The 15,580-nt window shown below is 43.2% G+C and overlaps 2 protein-coding genes across 2 annotated transcripts; both read left to right on the forward strand.

Moving 5' to 3' along the window:
* Positions 1–6,880: 6,880 nt before the first annotated feature.
* Positions 6,881–8,750, forward strand: her8.2 (hairy-related 8.2). Its single transcript, XM_075474494.1, has 4 exons — positions 6,881–7,136; positions 7,285–7,380; positions 7,468–7,546; positions 8,011–8,750. The coding sequence occupies exons 1-4, from the start codon at positions 7,074–7,076 to the stop codon at positions 8,370–8,372; spliced, it is 600 nt and encodes a 199-aa protein (XP_075330609.1). The 5' UTR covers positions 6,881–7,073; the 3' UTR covers positions 8,373–8,750.
* A 3,171-nt stretch (positions 8,751–11,921) lies between these two features.
* Positions 11,922–14,910, forward strand: her13 (hairy-related 13). Its single transcript, XM_075474495.1, has 4 exons — positions 11,922–12,249; positions 12,523–12,609; positions 12,734–12,815; positions 13,593–14,910. Exons 1-4 carry the CDS (start codon positions 12,163–12,165, stop codon positions 14,057–14,059), a joined length of 723 nt encoding a protein of 240 aa, XP_075330610.1. The 5' UTR covers positions 11,922–12,162; the 3' UTR covers positions 14,060–14,910.
* Positions 14,911–15,580: the final 670 nt, after the last annotated feature.

The following is a 15,580-nucleotide window of genomic DNA, read 5'->3' on the forward strand; positions in this document are numbered from 1 at the left end:
CTTTTTCTCCTTTCGTTGGTCAGTCATGCACATCAATTCAATTCAGTTCTATTTAAATAGCGCCAAATTACAACAAATGTCATCTCAAGGTACTTAAATAATATCGTCCGATTCAAGCCAATTGGAGTTCAATTAATTGTAATCATAATCCAATGAAATCCAATTAATTAAATTCAAAATAATCCAATTCATTCATATAGAGCCAATTCAAAAACAATTTCCTAGCTAAGCTTTCGATTGCACCGAAACTTATTTTTGGTCCAATCTCCCGTCCTGAGCGTGCCTGAGGCGACTGTGGAGAGAAACGACTCCCTTTTAACAGGAAGAAACCTCTGGCAGAACCAGACTCAGGAAGGGTGGCCATCCGCCTCGACCATCAGCTTGGAGGAATATCAGCCCATACTGTGTAGAGAACAACTGGTCAGGTCTAATGTTGGTGAATTTCCTCATGTTAGCTGCTTTCTTCAGGTCCATCAACAGAGCATGTTACCATGCATGTGCTTTTTTCACTGAACTGAGATTCATTTTACAGACATTCTATTTTTTCAATCTACTTTTATAATTGAAACTTCATTGAACATCCCATAATAGTGGCAAGACATCCTGGTTTAGATGCAACTAACACCTTGCTAGGTTCCTCTCTGTAAAAGATCAACTGTGAATCTAAGAGGTTCACATACTTTTAATTCAGACATGCAGCATTGAATAATTTCCCACATTGAATAAATTTTTTAGATTTCTTGCCGAGTTTTTTTAATAGGATGCTTTTTATGTACATTCAGGATGTCACGATCTGATGAGAAGCGTGGACCCCGGAGCGGAGACACAGAAACGGGTGAAGTAGATGGTATTCCAAAAAGTATTTTTATTTGAGGATAGGCAGCAAACTCATAGGTGCGCTCAGGCACAGGTAATCCAAACAAACACTTGGGTCCAAAAGGTATGGCGTAATCCAGTATAATCCAAAAACATGAAACAAGACGTTTAACTCTGAAGACCAGAATAACACAGTTAATGCTAAAAACAATCTGGCAAAGAAAAGGGGAAGTAACCAAGTATTTACAGAAGGAATAATAATTAACAAACAATAGAAAACTGGTGTGTCAGGGCAGCATGGCATCCCCTCCTCCTGATGGTAGAAGGAAAAACCAGGAAAAGAAAAGAAACACTTAAGCTGGCCCTGGAGACGCAGCAGTGGCTGTGACACAGGACATGTATATAAGTTTGATAATGTTTTAGATCACGTTTATGCAGAAAGAAACATTAAAGGGCTCGTGAACTTTTAAGCATCGCTGTGAGGAGGCAGCACTCTGGGCAAACACTGTGCTGGATCATCCAGTAAAGCGGAAAATGAAGCCCAAGAGATCCAAGAACATCAGTCTCAAAATGTGGCAGTGAATCAGTAGGACAGGATGTTCATAGTGTTTGGCTCTGTTTCCTCTCACTCTATCATGGTCCCGTTTTCAGAAAAGAGTACACCCATGACCAAGTTTAGCCTCCCCAAACACTGAACTTTTAGTTGATGGGTGGTGCCAAACAGTTTTACATTTTAAGTGTTTGTTGCTCACTGAGATTCTATCATTCTATAATGACGGAAATCAACAACACTGGAATGACAAGGATGCACCGTACTGTGCAATATTTGGAAGTTAATCCCTCAATTCTCCATTGCTACTTTATCATGTTTAGGGTTGCTGGAGCGTTACGTCAATATATCACTAAGCAAGTATTTTCATAACTAACATTAATTTTTTTTAATTATTTGAGTCTGGAGTAAAAATGTTATGTCACCAGTTTTTCTCTTTATCTGTCAGATACTCCTGCTTACTTATTTCTTAAGATGATTGATGACATTTTGCAGACTAACCCACTGTCAATGTTTTCCTCAAAATAAGGATTGAATCAACTGCCAAAACTTTTCATATTGACTGGCTCTGTGTCATCGTGTCAGTTTGTCCATTTATTTTAATTTAAGAAAAAAAACTACAAGTTTTGTTTAAAGGACATCCAAGTTGAATTATAAGTTTAGTACTTTTAATTGAAACAAGCGCAGTTGATTTGACTTGATAAATAAACCCAAGAGTGCACTTGAACTGAAGACTACTCGATGGAAAGTTTCTCTGTCTTCGATTTTTCAGATAGTCATTGATGATGCTGTGAAACAGCAAAGCCATGACAATGTTTATTTGAGTGTGGCTGCAACTAATCACGCTGTTGCACATACTTGCTGTAACTCTCAGAGTAAACATATTTAACATAACTGAAAAGGATCATTTCAAGCTCAGCGGTAAAGCACCTTAAAGCCAACCCAGCTTTGAAAAAGCTAACAAATGTGGTTAGAACTAGTGAATAAAACAAAAGGGCAGCGCATAGAGACGTGGATTTACTGCAAAATAGGAGACAAGTACCAGAAAGCAATTACAGTTCTTTGAAGTTGGCGGACTGATAGAAGGTGGCTGCGAGGCAGGCAAACAGACAGGCTGCTGACTGAGCGATGGCAGGCCAGACTCATTGATCAGCTGGTAGTGGCATCTTGTTGGACAACATAAATCAGACAAGTGCGAATGCAGAAAGAAAAAAAGTCCAAACTTTAGTTCTTTAACTTGAGTTGACTGAAGCAGTTGTTACCAGGCTGGCATGAACAAAGATTTTGCCATGAGTGAAGGAAAGACCAAAGCTGATGTACTGCGAGTTGATTGTGTTCGGGTGAAGAGACTGATTTCCAGGGACCTGGAGAGCACCCTCCAGCACACAGAGACAGGCAGGAGAAGACAGACAAGCACACACGAAGGGAATAGGAGGTAAATAAGGGGATGAAAACCCAACAAAGGAGCAGGAGTGTAACAACAAAGGTAACTAAAGGGGAATTAATAGTGCTGAATTATAAGTACTTGTCATGATTTTGGCCCGTCTGCCTGCTGTCTCCCTTCCCTGCTCACCACGTCTACAATCAACTTCATCTGCTTCACCTGTCCCCTGCTACTCCACACTCAATCAGCGTCATGCCACTCATCTGTTCATTGGCAGTTATATTCAGCTCTCTGGCAGGCAGACGGTGCCAGATTTTTGAAAACCTTCGAGTGAGTAGATATCCAGCGTTCCTTCTCTGACTGATCTTGTTCTTGACCATGTTCTGCCCTACGGATTTTCCTGCTCAGCCTCGCCCACGTTGGATTTCTCTGTTCTGGACACCGACCTTGTTTTCGCCTCACGCCTACTCATCATCAACTTTATTTATATAGCCTTTCAACACAGCCTTGGCTGAAACAAAGTGCTGTACAACACAAAATAAAACAAGGCATAAAACACAAGAACAGTGTAAAAACAACAATAAGCAACAACAATATTAAAATAATAAAAACAATATAACAGAAACAGAGTCTCATGCTGGGTTAAAAGCCAGGGAATAAAAATGGGTTTTAAGATGAGTTTTAAAAATGGGCAGTGAAGTAGCTTGTCTGATATAAAATGGGAGGTCGTTCCAAAGTTTCGGACCGGCAGCGGAAAAGGCTCCGTCTCCTCTGAGCTTCCGTTTAGCCCTCGGTACCTCCAGGAGCAGCTGATCAGCTGACCTGAGGCACCGGGCAGGAGCATAAGGATGGAGCAGCTCAGAGAGGTAAGGCGGGGCGAGTCCATTTAAAGATTTAAAAACAAATAAAAGAATCTTAAAATGGATTCTAAAATGCACAGGCAGCCAGTGGAGGGAGGCGAAAATGGGAGTGATGTGCTCCCTCTTTGGTGTTCCAGTTAGGAGGCGAGCGGCAGCATTTTGGACTAACTGGAGACGTGCGAGGGAGGACTGGCTGACTCCAACATAAAGAGCATTGCAGTAATCCAGCCGAGATGTGATGAAGGCGTGGATTACTGTTTCAAAGTGCGTGCGTGCGAGGAAGGGCTTCACCTTTGCCAGCTGCCTAAGATAAAAAAAGCTGGAGTTCACTACTGCACAAATTTGCCGGTCCAATTTAAAATCACTGTCCATCTTAAAACCCAAGTTTGTGACTGTTGGCTTCCTGTATTGCACCAAGGGGCCCAAGTCAACAGGAGGGGATTCGCAAGAGCCACTGGGACCAAACACCACCACATCTGTCTTATTCTCGTTGAATTTTAAAAAGTTTAAGGACATCCAGACTTTAATGTCTTCAAGACATAACAGAAGTGGTTTAATAGAGAAAGCATTCTTCTTCTTTAGGGGCACATAGATTTGGCTGTCATCAGCATAGCAATGGAAAGAGATACCATGCTTTCTCAGGATGGAACCCAGGGGCAGCAAGTATAGAGAAAAAAGCAGGGGCCCTAAAATTGAACCCTGTGGAACCCCATATGACAGCGGAGCAGAGTGGGACTCAGAAGCACCAAGGCTTACACACATGGTTCTGTCTGCCAGGTAGGACTTGAACCAGTCCAGGGCGATACCAGAGGTGCCCACTAGGTGCTGCAACCGAAGCACCAAAATGTTGTGGTCCACAGTATCGAAGGCCGCAGTTAAGTCCAGGAGGATAAGAGTCACATAGTCTCCAGAGTCATTTGCCAGAAGGATATCATTAAAAACTCTTAATAAAGCTGACTCTGTGCTATGTGGTGTTTTAAAACCGGACTGGAAGACCTCTTGGACATCATGCTCATCCAGGAATGATTTTAGTTGAGTATAAACAACTTTTTCCAAAAATGTTTAAATAAAAGGAAGCTTGGAGATGGATCTAAAATTGTCAAGCACACCAGGATCAAGACTGGGTTTCTTAAGCAGGGGTTGCACCACAGCATGTTTAACTTTGGGGGACAACACCAGAAGACAGACTGCTGTTAATAATGTCCAGAACCGACTGCCCAATACTAGGGAAGACCTCTTTAAAAAAGTGAGGCGGGACAGTGTCACAGGGAGAACCTGAAGGTCCCATGAAAGGATCGTTTGCCTCTGCCTCCCTGTTTCTGACCCTTTTTCTGTCTCCTGGATTCCGAGCTCTGTTCTTCCCCTCCATTGTTTCTCAAGGAGAAACAAGACCTCACCTTTGGCCCTCGCCAAACCAATCCCAGAAGGAACGGAACCTCAGCCCACAGTTCCACCCGAGCTCCAAAAAGGTTAGTGGCACTTCTTCAGCACTTTCGATCATCTTTCTGAACCAATATTAGCCACTAACCTGTTTCTCCGTCCTCAGTGGTTCCTGTCCCTGCTGCTGGACATTCCTGTCCAGAACTCTGTTTTATAATAAACTGATTAACACTTCGATTGTTGTCTGGCAGAAATTCTGGGTCCTCCGTCCCGATCATTACAGTGCTGGTATTAAGAATTAATAAAGTTGCCCTGTTTTGAAATTTGCTAAATATCCTCAGTTTATATTTGCTCCCAACATTCACCGTCCCGATGACATTGTGTTTTTGTTCACTGTTTATCTTTCATCTTATCAAATGAAGTAAATGTGCAACAACAAAAACTGAAACCGGGACAGTAGGGACATTGTCGGATGCTAAATCTGTATCTTTGCATTTGGCACAACTCTTGATGGAGGAGGCTCCATTATAATAAGTTTGCCAACAGGAGTGAAATTAGAGTGTCACCTTGGGTGTCTGGATTCTTGGTCAGTGAAACAGCTGTACTTAGTGGACGAAGACACGTTGATAACAGATAACAGTTCGATACATAACGTTTGGTTTAAGTCATTTCACAGGAGAGGGGAGACGACCAGAAACACAAATGGAAAAGATGATGGTTCCCACATAGTTTGCCCTGAGCATTGCTCCCTTCTGCAGTGTTCTTTGGCCCACATGCCTATGTGTTGGCTATGGATGAATTTGGCTACCCAAACTCAGCCACATATTCACCAGACAGACATACTCCGAATCAGTTCTTTCTTTGGATCCCACTACACTTCACAACACTTTAGTTAACTCATGTCAAAGCCAGTTTATGATATTCAGGCCACAATTGGCCCACACAACAGACGCCGTAACCCAAGTTAGGCCCTGCTCATGATCTTTGGTCAATGTCTAGCCCACAGAACACTTGTGTGTGCCATAATTAAGCCATAAACACCAAGTGTAGCCCAGAATAGACCTAGATATGTCTACTCTGGTACCATTCACATTTTGTGTATTTTCTGAGGATGATGAAATGAATCGTTCAAGTTGTATGTATGATCTATCACACTTCAGACACTGGTCATGACTGGTCACCTGCCAAAGCTTCAGCGTCCTCCTCCTTCTCCTCCTCCTTGGCCGGACTGTCCAGCCTCTCTGAATGTTACTCTCTTCATGCTGATTAGGTTTGGATGAATAGCGGCCTTTGTTTGGCCCCGTTTCCCACGACCCGGAATTCGCCTGCCAGTCGCGTGGCTCTGAAACAGGGGCCCCAACTTTGAGTTTGAGGGGGGTAAGAGGGGGGGACATCTGGTCAATCTGACATCTGCTCGCTAACAGTTAACAACAAAATGTCTAACATTTGAAAACACGGGATGTGATCAAAGCACGCGGTAAGAGCTGCTTTCTGAGATGCGCTGTGTGTCAGCCCCCCGCCCCCTGCTGTTATTAAAGAAAAGATTAATCACAACTATGATAGAATGACAATGACAAATCTGACTTTCCCAGGAATACGCGTGCTCTCGGGTGATTTGTCAGCCTATTATATCTTCCTGTGAGCTTTTAGGAAACAGGTTTTGGCCTTTTTGTACAGTGTAGTGTAATGTTGCGCTGGACAAGAAAAGGCGAGGGGCTCCCCGGAGTAAAGCACGGTAATTGCACACTCTTGTTCATCGCTGGGAGAAAAAGGAAACTCCAGATTTTCTGTCCTGTAGGGTGGATGGGTGGAGGGGGGCAGTGCATGGTTTCAGGCTGGACATCTGTCGCTTTTTCTTTTTTTTTTCCCCCTTTTTCCTGGGCCGGGTTCTCCCGGTCACTGAATGGAGCCAGTGACCTGTCAGTCTTGACTGATGGGACCCCATGTGTGGGAAAATCCTGCAGGCAAAGAGTTGAAGTATTCACATGCTAATTGCGCCCTATAAATAAGAGGGTCGTGCCGCGCCGTGGACCCTAGAGACGCGCCGAGGTTTTGGAGGAGAAGGGACAGCAAGAGGAAAACCATGACTGCCTCTTCTGCGGCGCACAGCGTGGAAAAACATCCCAGTGCAAAGGAGGAGAGAAAGGTATTTCACACTTGGATATGCGGTCGATCACTTTCTCTCTTTTTTGAGAGCACTCAGAGTGGACACCACACACTTTATCTGTGTCTCCGCTTTTCTTTTTTTTTTTACCTTTTGCCTTCATCTGAGCGTTTTGTTGTTGCGTTTACAGCTGAGAAAGCCGCTCATCGAGAGGAAACGACGGGAGAGGATAAACAATTGTTTGGATCAGCTGAAAGAAACCGTAATCGGAGCGTTCAGGCTCGACGTGAGTACGACCACGCGTCTTCTCCTCTACAAGTAAACAACGGGGGACTGAGGCAAGTTAACTGTAAAATGTATCTTCTCTCAATAGCAATCCAAACTGGAGAAAGCAGATATCCTTGAGATGACAGTGAAACATCTGCAGAACATCCAGAATAATAAACTCAACGGTGAGGAACGTGGTGCTGTGTGCTCGTTTTTATCACATCTGTGGGTGATCTTATTGGTGATACTCACCCTGCTATAGGCCTACTAGATGTTTAAATCTCCTGATGTCGCCCATTACGTGGAGACAGTGTGTGATAGATGATATATAAATAAATCCTCGAGGGTCTTTCATTGAATCTGTAACATCCATTGACATATCTAACATTAGGCAGCAGAGGGCAGCATCCGCATGTCAGATCTTAGGCCTACGTGTTGTGACACGTGTTAAAATGAATTAAAGCAGTGCTTAGTTGTGTTACTGAGGATGCTGGCTGGAGCGATGTGGATTTTCCTTTTTTTTTTTTTTCCCGAGGCACACATGCATACATATAGCGTCAAATGACAGTGGCATTAAATGCAGATTGCATTGTCACCACTAGGAGTTGCTGTGACACATAAATCCTAATTTCTTCCCTCTAATTTCCAGACCCAACTCTAGGCCTGGAGGCCCAGCAGAGATACAGCACAGGCTACATCCAGTGCATGCACGAGGTTCACAACATGCTCCTCACCTGTGACTGGATGGACAAAACTCTGGGTTCCCGTCTGCTCAACCACCTCCTCAAGTCCCTGCCCAGGACCATCGATGAGGGCGCCCCCACCCATCCCACATCCAGACACCCTCACCCTGCCAACCAAGTCATCCCAGGCACACCCATCAAGGCGGACCTCCTGCCCGGGAGGCAACCCCAGATGGAGAGTCCCAACTTCCATGTGGCTGGGCAGCAGGAGAGGCTGGCACTCCACAGCCCTCACCTGGGGATGCTGGAGATGTGGAGACCCTGGTGAACTTGGGGGTCGATGATCTTGGTTGTTCATTTTTGTTAGACCATCCTCTTTTATGTATCTTATAGATATGCTGCTCATAAGACAAACGTGGGGCAGTTTTGTTCCAGTGGTTATTATTGTAGTTGTGCTATAATAATTCTATACAGACCTTTTCTCAGTACTTCCCTTAAGAAGTCGACTTCTTGTAGCCTGCATTATAGAAGGCTCTTATTAATCTTTCATGTATTTATTGTATTAACAGCTTTATTTATTTGATATTATAAGGCATGACTTTCCCTCTTAAACCACTTGCTTGGCATTGCATAGATTTCTATATCATCCTCCTTTGCTTAATTATTAACCTAAACATTAATAATAATAAAGCCTGTTACAGACTCACACTGATTTCATCAGCTTTATGAATTGTTATGTTCATCTACACTTTCTGTTGTAAATACTGTAATGACATTTCGTCTGTGGTGTAATACAAAAGGACACAAAAGACATCATACGACATCATTCCTTTGTCAAACAAAGGGGCCCGAACTGTTTATTTTTCAAGATCTTTCGTAGAATTTTACCATTTAAATTAAGGAACAGTAGTTTGTGCCCATATGTGTTTATTAGACCTTGATATTAAATCATTGGCAGCAACAATCATGCATGACATTTGACTTTTAACACGTACAAATAACAAGTCAATTTTTTTACCAGTGCACCAGTTCCAATTAGCATTCCACTAAACCACAATACAAGAATCCCTCAGCTTGCCTGCGTGGAATTACACTTGTGCTTTCTATGTATGAGTCAATTTTCCTGTTGTGAAAAAGGGCCGGTGAACAGACCTTTGTAAAGCCAAGTGATATTTTAGCAAATCTAACAAATCAATGAATACCTGAACAGTCATTAATTAAAAATAACCTAATGGAACATATCACATACAGTGACACAAGACCAGCTCTGCAGCTCAATTGTTGAACCTCATTGTGTTCCGTATGGTGCTTGTCCACCAGAAATGTGAGCCAAAGTTGGTAACTAGTAGAGGAAGTGGAATTCCTCCAAGCTATAGGCTACTAGCTAAACCCCATCCTTCTTAAGTCATTTGACTCTGTGATGCCAAACAATTAAAAGGAGAATAATTCTCTCACACCAGACATTTGGACTTATGGCAGGTTGTGTCTGATGAAGCTCTGATGACAAGGGAGCATTCACAAGACAACAACCACCTCAGCTAATTGAAATTAAGTCGTTTAATGTCATCCACGTCCCCTGTGCCCTCCAACAAAATGACCACTGTGGGAAAGTTCAGTGCTGAAAATAAATGGAAGTAGTGTAATTCAGCCCTAGTTGATTTTGGTACATACACCTGGGTTAGGCTACTGACACTGTGACCTGTCAAAAATACCTTCTGTGAAAAACTTGTTGCTTTCTGATATCTGTGTGCTAGCTAACATGCTAATCAGTTAAGACAGCTATGCCACAGGGCTGCAGTGCCCTTCATAATAGGCCTTTGTGGCATATCTAGAAAAGCTCATGTAGCAATATAATGAAAAGTGTTGTGTCCTTTTGAGACACACCTAATGCTGTTTGTAACACTTGTGCATTTCTTACATAATTTTCCTTACAATCAACATCAGCCTGAAGGGTAGCTTACTGAGTAGCCTAACTTTGATAGATATGCTACCTTCAGGCTTTTCAAATTCCATCTGTGGATGCTTGGAGGGCTACAAAAGAAATTTCAGTCATGTTGCTTTCACTGGGATGGTTATTTGTGGGCTTAAAACCTGGGAGATAGCCCAGGTAAGCAAAAAATGTTCCTTTATGATTTAAGGGAACTGACTCAATAAAGTACAGGTGACACACCTTTCTAACACATAGACATTAGGCTAATGATAACTAAATGAATTAGAACATTACAATGCATGGCCTCGAAGATTTGCCACAGAGGGCAAGTCCAAGGTTCATAAAGAATAGATGCATGAGTGAAATATGTGGCTGAGACTGACATGTAATATTTTTTTGTGCTTGAGACCAAAACACTTTTATCAATTTAGATTCTGATCAAAACAGTTTGATCAAAGAAACTAATATCAATCATCCAATGAGCAAATCAGTCCACTTTGAAAGAAAGTTTGCGGTTATAACCGCAACAAAGTCATCACCATTCAGAAGAGAAACCCCCCAACAACAAATAGTTATATTTACATTTTTTCATAAAGATCCAATTCAGCCATTGGTTTTTAACAGACCAAACTTGCAAATGGCTCGTGCATTTTTACCGTCGTCGTTGCCGTTATGATTGGCCGCCACATGCAGCCAGGCGGCGGTTCTGAAGACAGAGAGAGAAAGACAGAGGAGGGACGCCTGGTCCCTCAGCGGAGCTCCTCAACAAAAGCGAACCGAGACAGCTGCTCTCTCCAAAGTCCACACCATTAAATCTCGGGAACGAGCAGAGATCTGCGAGTGGCGAGGTGCCAAAAAAGCCCCCACTTCAAAGGTCTGCAGCGCTTCCGTCGTTTGTGGGCTATGGGTCTGGTCTGAGTAGGATTTTACGGATATATGACGATGGGAATACCGTGCGTAAAGAAGCAACTGAAAGTGCATCTCTTGGTTTACCTGCACGACTGTTCCAGATGCAGACTTTTTCTTCTACTGAGCAGGTCTGCTCTATTGTGAGGATAATTAGCATAATAATCGGTATACAGAACGAGTATAACAACGAGTATGAGTTGAGGGCTCTTAAGGCAAAAAAACAAACATTGAAGCGGCCACTGTAGCTTTTCCAGAACAAGCATATAAAATGCACTGCGGTGCAGAGTGTTTAATTAAAACATGACAGCTTCATATTTATCACATTTACACACATAACAGACAACAATGTGTGTGAATAAAAAAAAAATCATCTCTCACACAGCAGGACAGACAACGTGAGAATGCACTTGCACACGAATAAGAAGCCATCAAAAAAACTAGAACAACAAACGAGGCGCAGCCCAACACCTGTCGCTTTCTTTGGAGAAGGGCCCTTAATTCCCCCGGCTGATTCAGTTTAGGCCGAGGGGCCGCCTGGAACAGCTGCCAACTGAAGGCATCGTGTTACATCCGCCAAACAGTTGATTAAATCTGCTGAGGCTCGGACACAAAAGCCATAGAAAGAAGAAGGGGTAGGGCGGAAAAAAGTTTCTGATGACATGTAGCTGCCTAAACTCTTCTCTCCGTAAACCTAAACAGGTATCAATTTAAAGCTGCTTGGTATAAAACACTGTATCGAGGAAAGTGACCTCATCAGGGCCAGGCAAATCTTACAGAATAAAGCCTGCTTCAGGCCAGAAAGATTTTTTTTTTATATCAAAATTAAAAATGGAAAGTAGACATCACAGACAGCCATTCTGCGTCAGCATGCAGTTTGGCAAAAAAAAAAAAAAAAACATCGCAGTCGTTCCCCTAACCCAACGTATTGTCTGATTAAAGCCCTTCCAGCTCCTCTTGGCGCAGACAGAGGCTGACCATAGACAAAAGGAGCGAGCGCCCATTGGCTCCAGCCATGTGCGCTCTGTTGTCCCCCAGCGCGAGCAGCTCAGCCCCTATTCACATGTTAATAAGCCCCTATAAATACTAACAACAGCCACTCAGGGCCAGCAGCACGACTCTCTAGGATTGCACAATAAACACTGGGCGCCTGGCCTCGCCTGCGAGTCGGTCGGGTTTTTTTCTGCGTGTAACTGGTTCCGTTTGCCAGCTGCCGCCTGCGGACGACTCCAGAGGCGAAAGCAGCACAGGAAGAAGACACAGACGCAGAGATCCAACCAACATGGCCCCTTCAGCTCGGCCCAACAGCACCGGAGTTTTCATGGAAGAAGAAGAATCCTATTACGGTATTCAGAAAGAGGACAGAAAGGTAATTACTGAGGGGCTGATGGTGGCATTTTGGTTTCATACACTGATGCACCTGTCACGCTGCATCCTCAGTGCAGATAAACTAGAGATGTTTGGCTTGAGAGGAAACCTGATAAGGTTTAAGTTAATTATCACGTTTGAGCAACTTAAATCAGAAACAGACAGGGGGATAAACGATGCGTTTTCCTTTACGCACACAGCCACTGTGCAACGAGGACAGACGTCGTCTTTGAATCGTTGCTTGTCACTGACTGAGCTTTTCTGTGTCCTGCAGACCAGGAAGCCTCTGGTGGAGAAGAAGAGACGAGCCCGCATCAATGAGAGTTTGCTGGAGCTGCGGACTTTGTTGGCGGATACTGACGTGAGTAAGGGGCCCACATACTGGATCTAAGCTCTTCTGGCCCAGGGGTGTTATTTAGACGAATATAAGGGGTCAGCCTAGGCAGAGTGTGGTTCTAAAGGAGCTGATCTTATTGTTTCCACAGTTTCATTCCAAAATGGAGAACGCAGAGGTGCTGGAGATAACGGTGAAAAAGGTTGAGGACATTCTGAAGAGCCGAAGCCAAGGTTAGTTTAGAATGTCATCTTTAAGCAGGCCAATGAAGCAGCCAAAGGGTACAGTCTCACTACAGCAAGCAATTTCAGTGCTACTGTGGTAATCATGGCAGGACAGGTGCTCAATTTTCCAGAATAAACTAGCAAAAATAGTATAAGCCATGCCTCAACAGAAAGAAAGCCTTTATGAAGCCAGGGAAGTTATTACATTAACCTTGTACATATATAATGCTGCTCTTAGTCTATACTGGAACAATCAGACGTCAGAATTACATAAATTTGCATCAAACGGTTAACTTATTTAGTACCAATTCTGCAGCTCAGCAAATAAAGTAATCAGAAGCATGCATGTATTCTTTAATATAATTGAAAAAAAGTGTCTCAGTGTAATAGTACATGTCATTGTTATAAGTGTATACGTTACATTACTATTACTGCATTACTATTACTGCATTTACACATTATTGTAGTATTGTGCCGTATGTGTAGCTGAAGAAAATATGTATTACTTCATAAAGTGTTTATGCTTTTTTTTTTATTGATGCCAAATCTGCATATATTATTTAATGATGATACATTTAGTGTAAAAGTCTTAAAATAAACTGACTGAGAATTATTTCATTATTTCACATCCCTTAAATAAATGTAGCTAGTGGAATACACAAATAGAATATTTTGCGCTGGAAACAACAAGTTCAAAGTATGGAAACACCTTAACCAGAACTGTAGTCTATTATCGATGCACAGAAGAGTACTAAAAGGTTTTGGTGTTCTGTTTTGTCTCCTCAGAGACAGACACACTCAACCGAGAAGCCAGTGAGCGGTTTGCGGCTGGCTACATCCAGTGCATGCACGAGGTCCACATGTTTGTGTCCAGCTGTCCGGGGATAGACACGACGGTGGCAGCCGAGCTCCTCAACCATCTGCTGGAGTGTATGCCCTTAAACGAGGAGCACCTGCAGGACGTGCTGATGGACCTAATAACAGACACTTCTGGCAACAATAGCCGCACTTGGCTCGGAGGCGGTGAGGTGCTCGGCACAACTCTGGCTTTTCCTGGAGAAAGGAGCCTATCCGGTGGCGACGTCTCGGCTCTGTCTCCGGCCTCCTCCACCACGTCCTGCGAGGACTCGTGCTCTGACCTGGACGAGACCGACAGTGAGCACAACCAGAGTACAACAGAGAGCGTGGAGAACACGGAGGCTTCGAGCACGCCCACCTTGAACTACCCTCGGTCCATGTGGAGACCTTGGTAGGAGTGGATTTTCTTTTGCGTGATTCTGAGTTTCCTACCTAAAGGAAAAATTCCACCCTACAACTTGCTGTAGTATTTCTGGACTAATTTGTGGACTCATATTAACCGCATGCACTGATTTTTTTTAAGGATCCCTGGACTCCCCTCACTGAGTTCCAATTTTTAAAACCTGCTCTACAAGAGAGTAAGGGAAGAAATTAGCATCTGGCAGATCCTCCAGCTGCCAAATCAGCCGTGGAACTGCTTATCACTCCGTGAGACTGAGGAGTTTACATCCATTCCACTGCATTCTGGGAAGTGTAGGAAATCACTGAAAAAGTTTAAATAGAATTTTCAAGCTACTGGAACAACATTTGACCTGAAAATCTGCATGTCACACAGGGAAAAAAAAGGTTATTATCGATGTTAAAGGGTGGACTTTTCCTTCATCTCCTCAATGTCCCTAATGGGCCCCTCCAGCTTGGGACCTTCTGAAAGGACTCCCCCTTTTCCTTCTCTGTTGTAACACCCTGGCTGTCAGTCTTCTGTTGAGACTTCTCTTCACACCTGGAGGAAGAAGAAGAAGACAAAAAAAAACCTTTCTTTTCAACACTTATAACCGAACAAAGGACAGAAAAGGACCAGATGCTCACACTTGTTTTGTGTAACTGTGTATATGGGATTTGTATTTGAAGAAATGCTCTTTTTAGAACCCAACAAGTTTGGCAATGCCTCTGATTAATATAAATATTTCTATGATATTTCATAAACTTCTGTAGTGTAAAGGAGGAATAGCCGTCTTGAGACCACTTAATGTTGTAATGATGTTTAGAAATGCAAGTAAGAAGTCTGAATTTGATAAATAAAATAATGTAATTGGAATGCTTTTGGCTGGTGTGAATCAGTTTGGAATCCAAGGGCTTTAAAACCGAGTCATCAAACAGGATCAATTCTGCTCCAACTGTGAATATATGAACTTGTACTTTACCTTTAATGAGAATAAGTTAAACTCGTACAAAGCAGACCATTCTCTCATCATAAATGTAGTAGATAGCTTTAGAAGTCAGTGTCTGAACTGGTTACACTTTTATGTCTTGAAATCTGCATCGGGATGCGCTCGTGCACGCACATGAAACAGTCGCACCCCACTAAAAGTGTCTTCATTCTCACCTCATTTACAATGATCGTTAACAAATCCCTGTGAGATCCTGTCTGGACCAGCTGATATCCTCACAGAGGCGCGCATCCTCCTTTCTGTTCTAAAACCAAACCAAGTGAATAACCAGCCGGGTTTATCTCGCTAAAAAGCACAATCAGACTTTCAATATTTCCCGACATCGACTCAGTTGTGAATGAATACTTACTTTTACACAACCGCATGCTCATCGTTCTCGCTGCGTAGGCCTAACAGGTGATCTTGGACTCTTGGGAGAACAGACTAATCAACAAAACCCGGTAGAGGAGGAGGAGGAAGCGGTGGAGGACCGAGGTGCGAAAGTCGGAGGAAACACGTTCAAATGTGACGTTCTGTGACTGTGATCAA

This window comes from Odontesthes bonariensis, chromosome 9 (genome assembly GCF_027942865.1).
Source record: "Odontesthes bonariensis isolate fOdoBon6 chromosome 9, fOdoBon6.hap1, whole genome shotgun sequence".
Lineage (NCBI taxonomy): Eukaryota > Metazoa > Chordata > Actinopteri > Atheriniformes > Atherinopsidae > Odontesthes > Odontesthes bonariensis.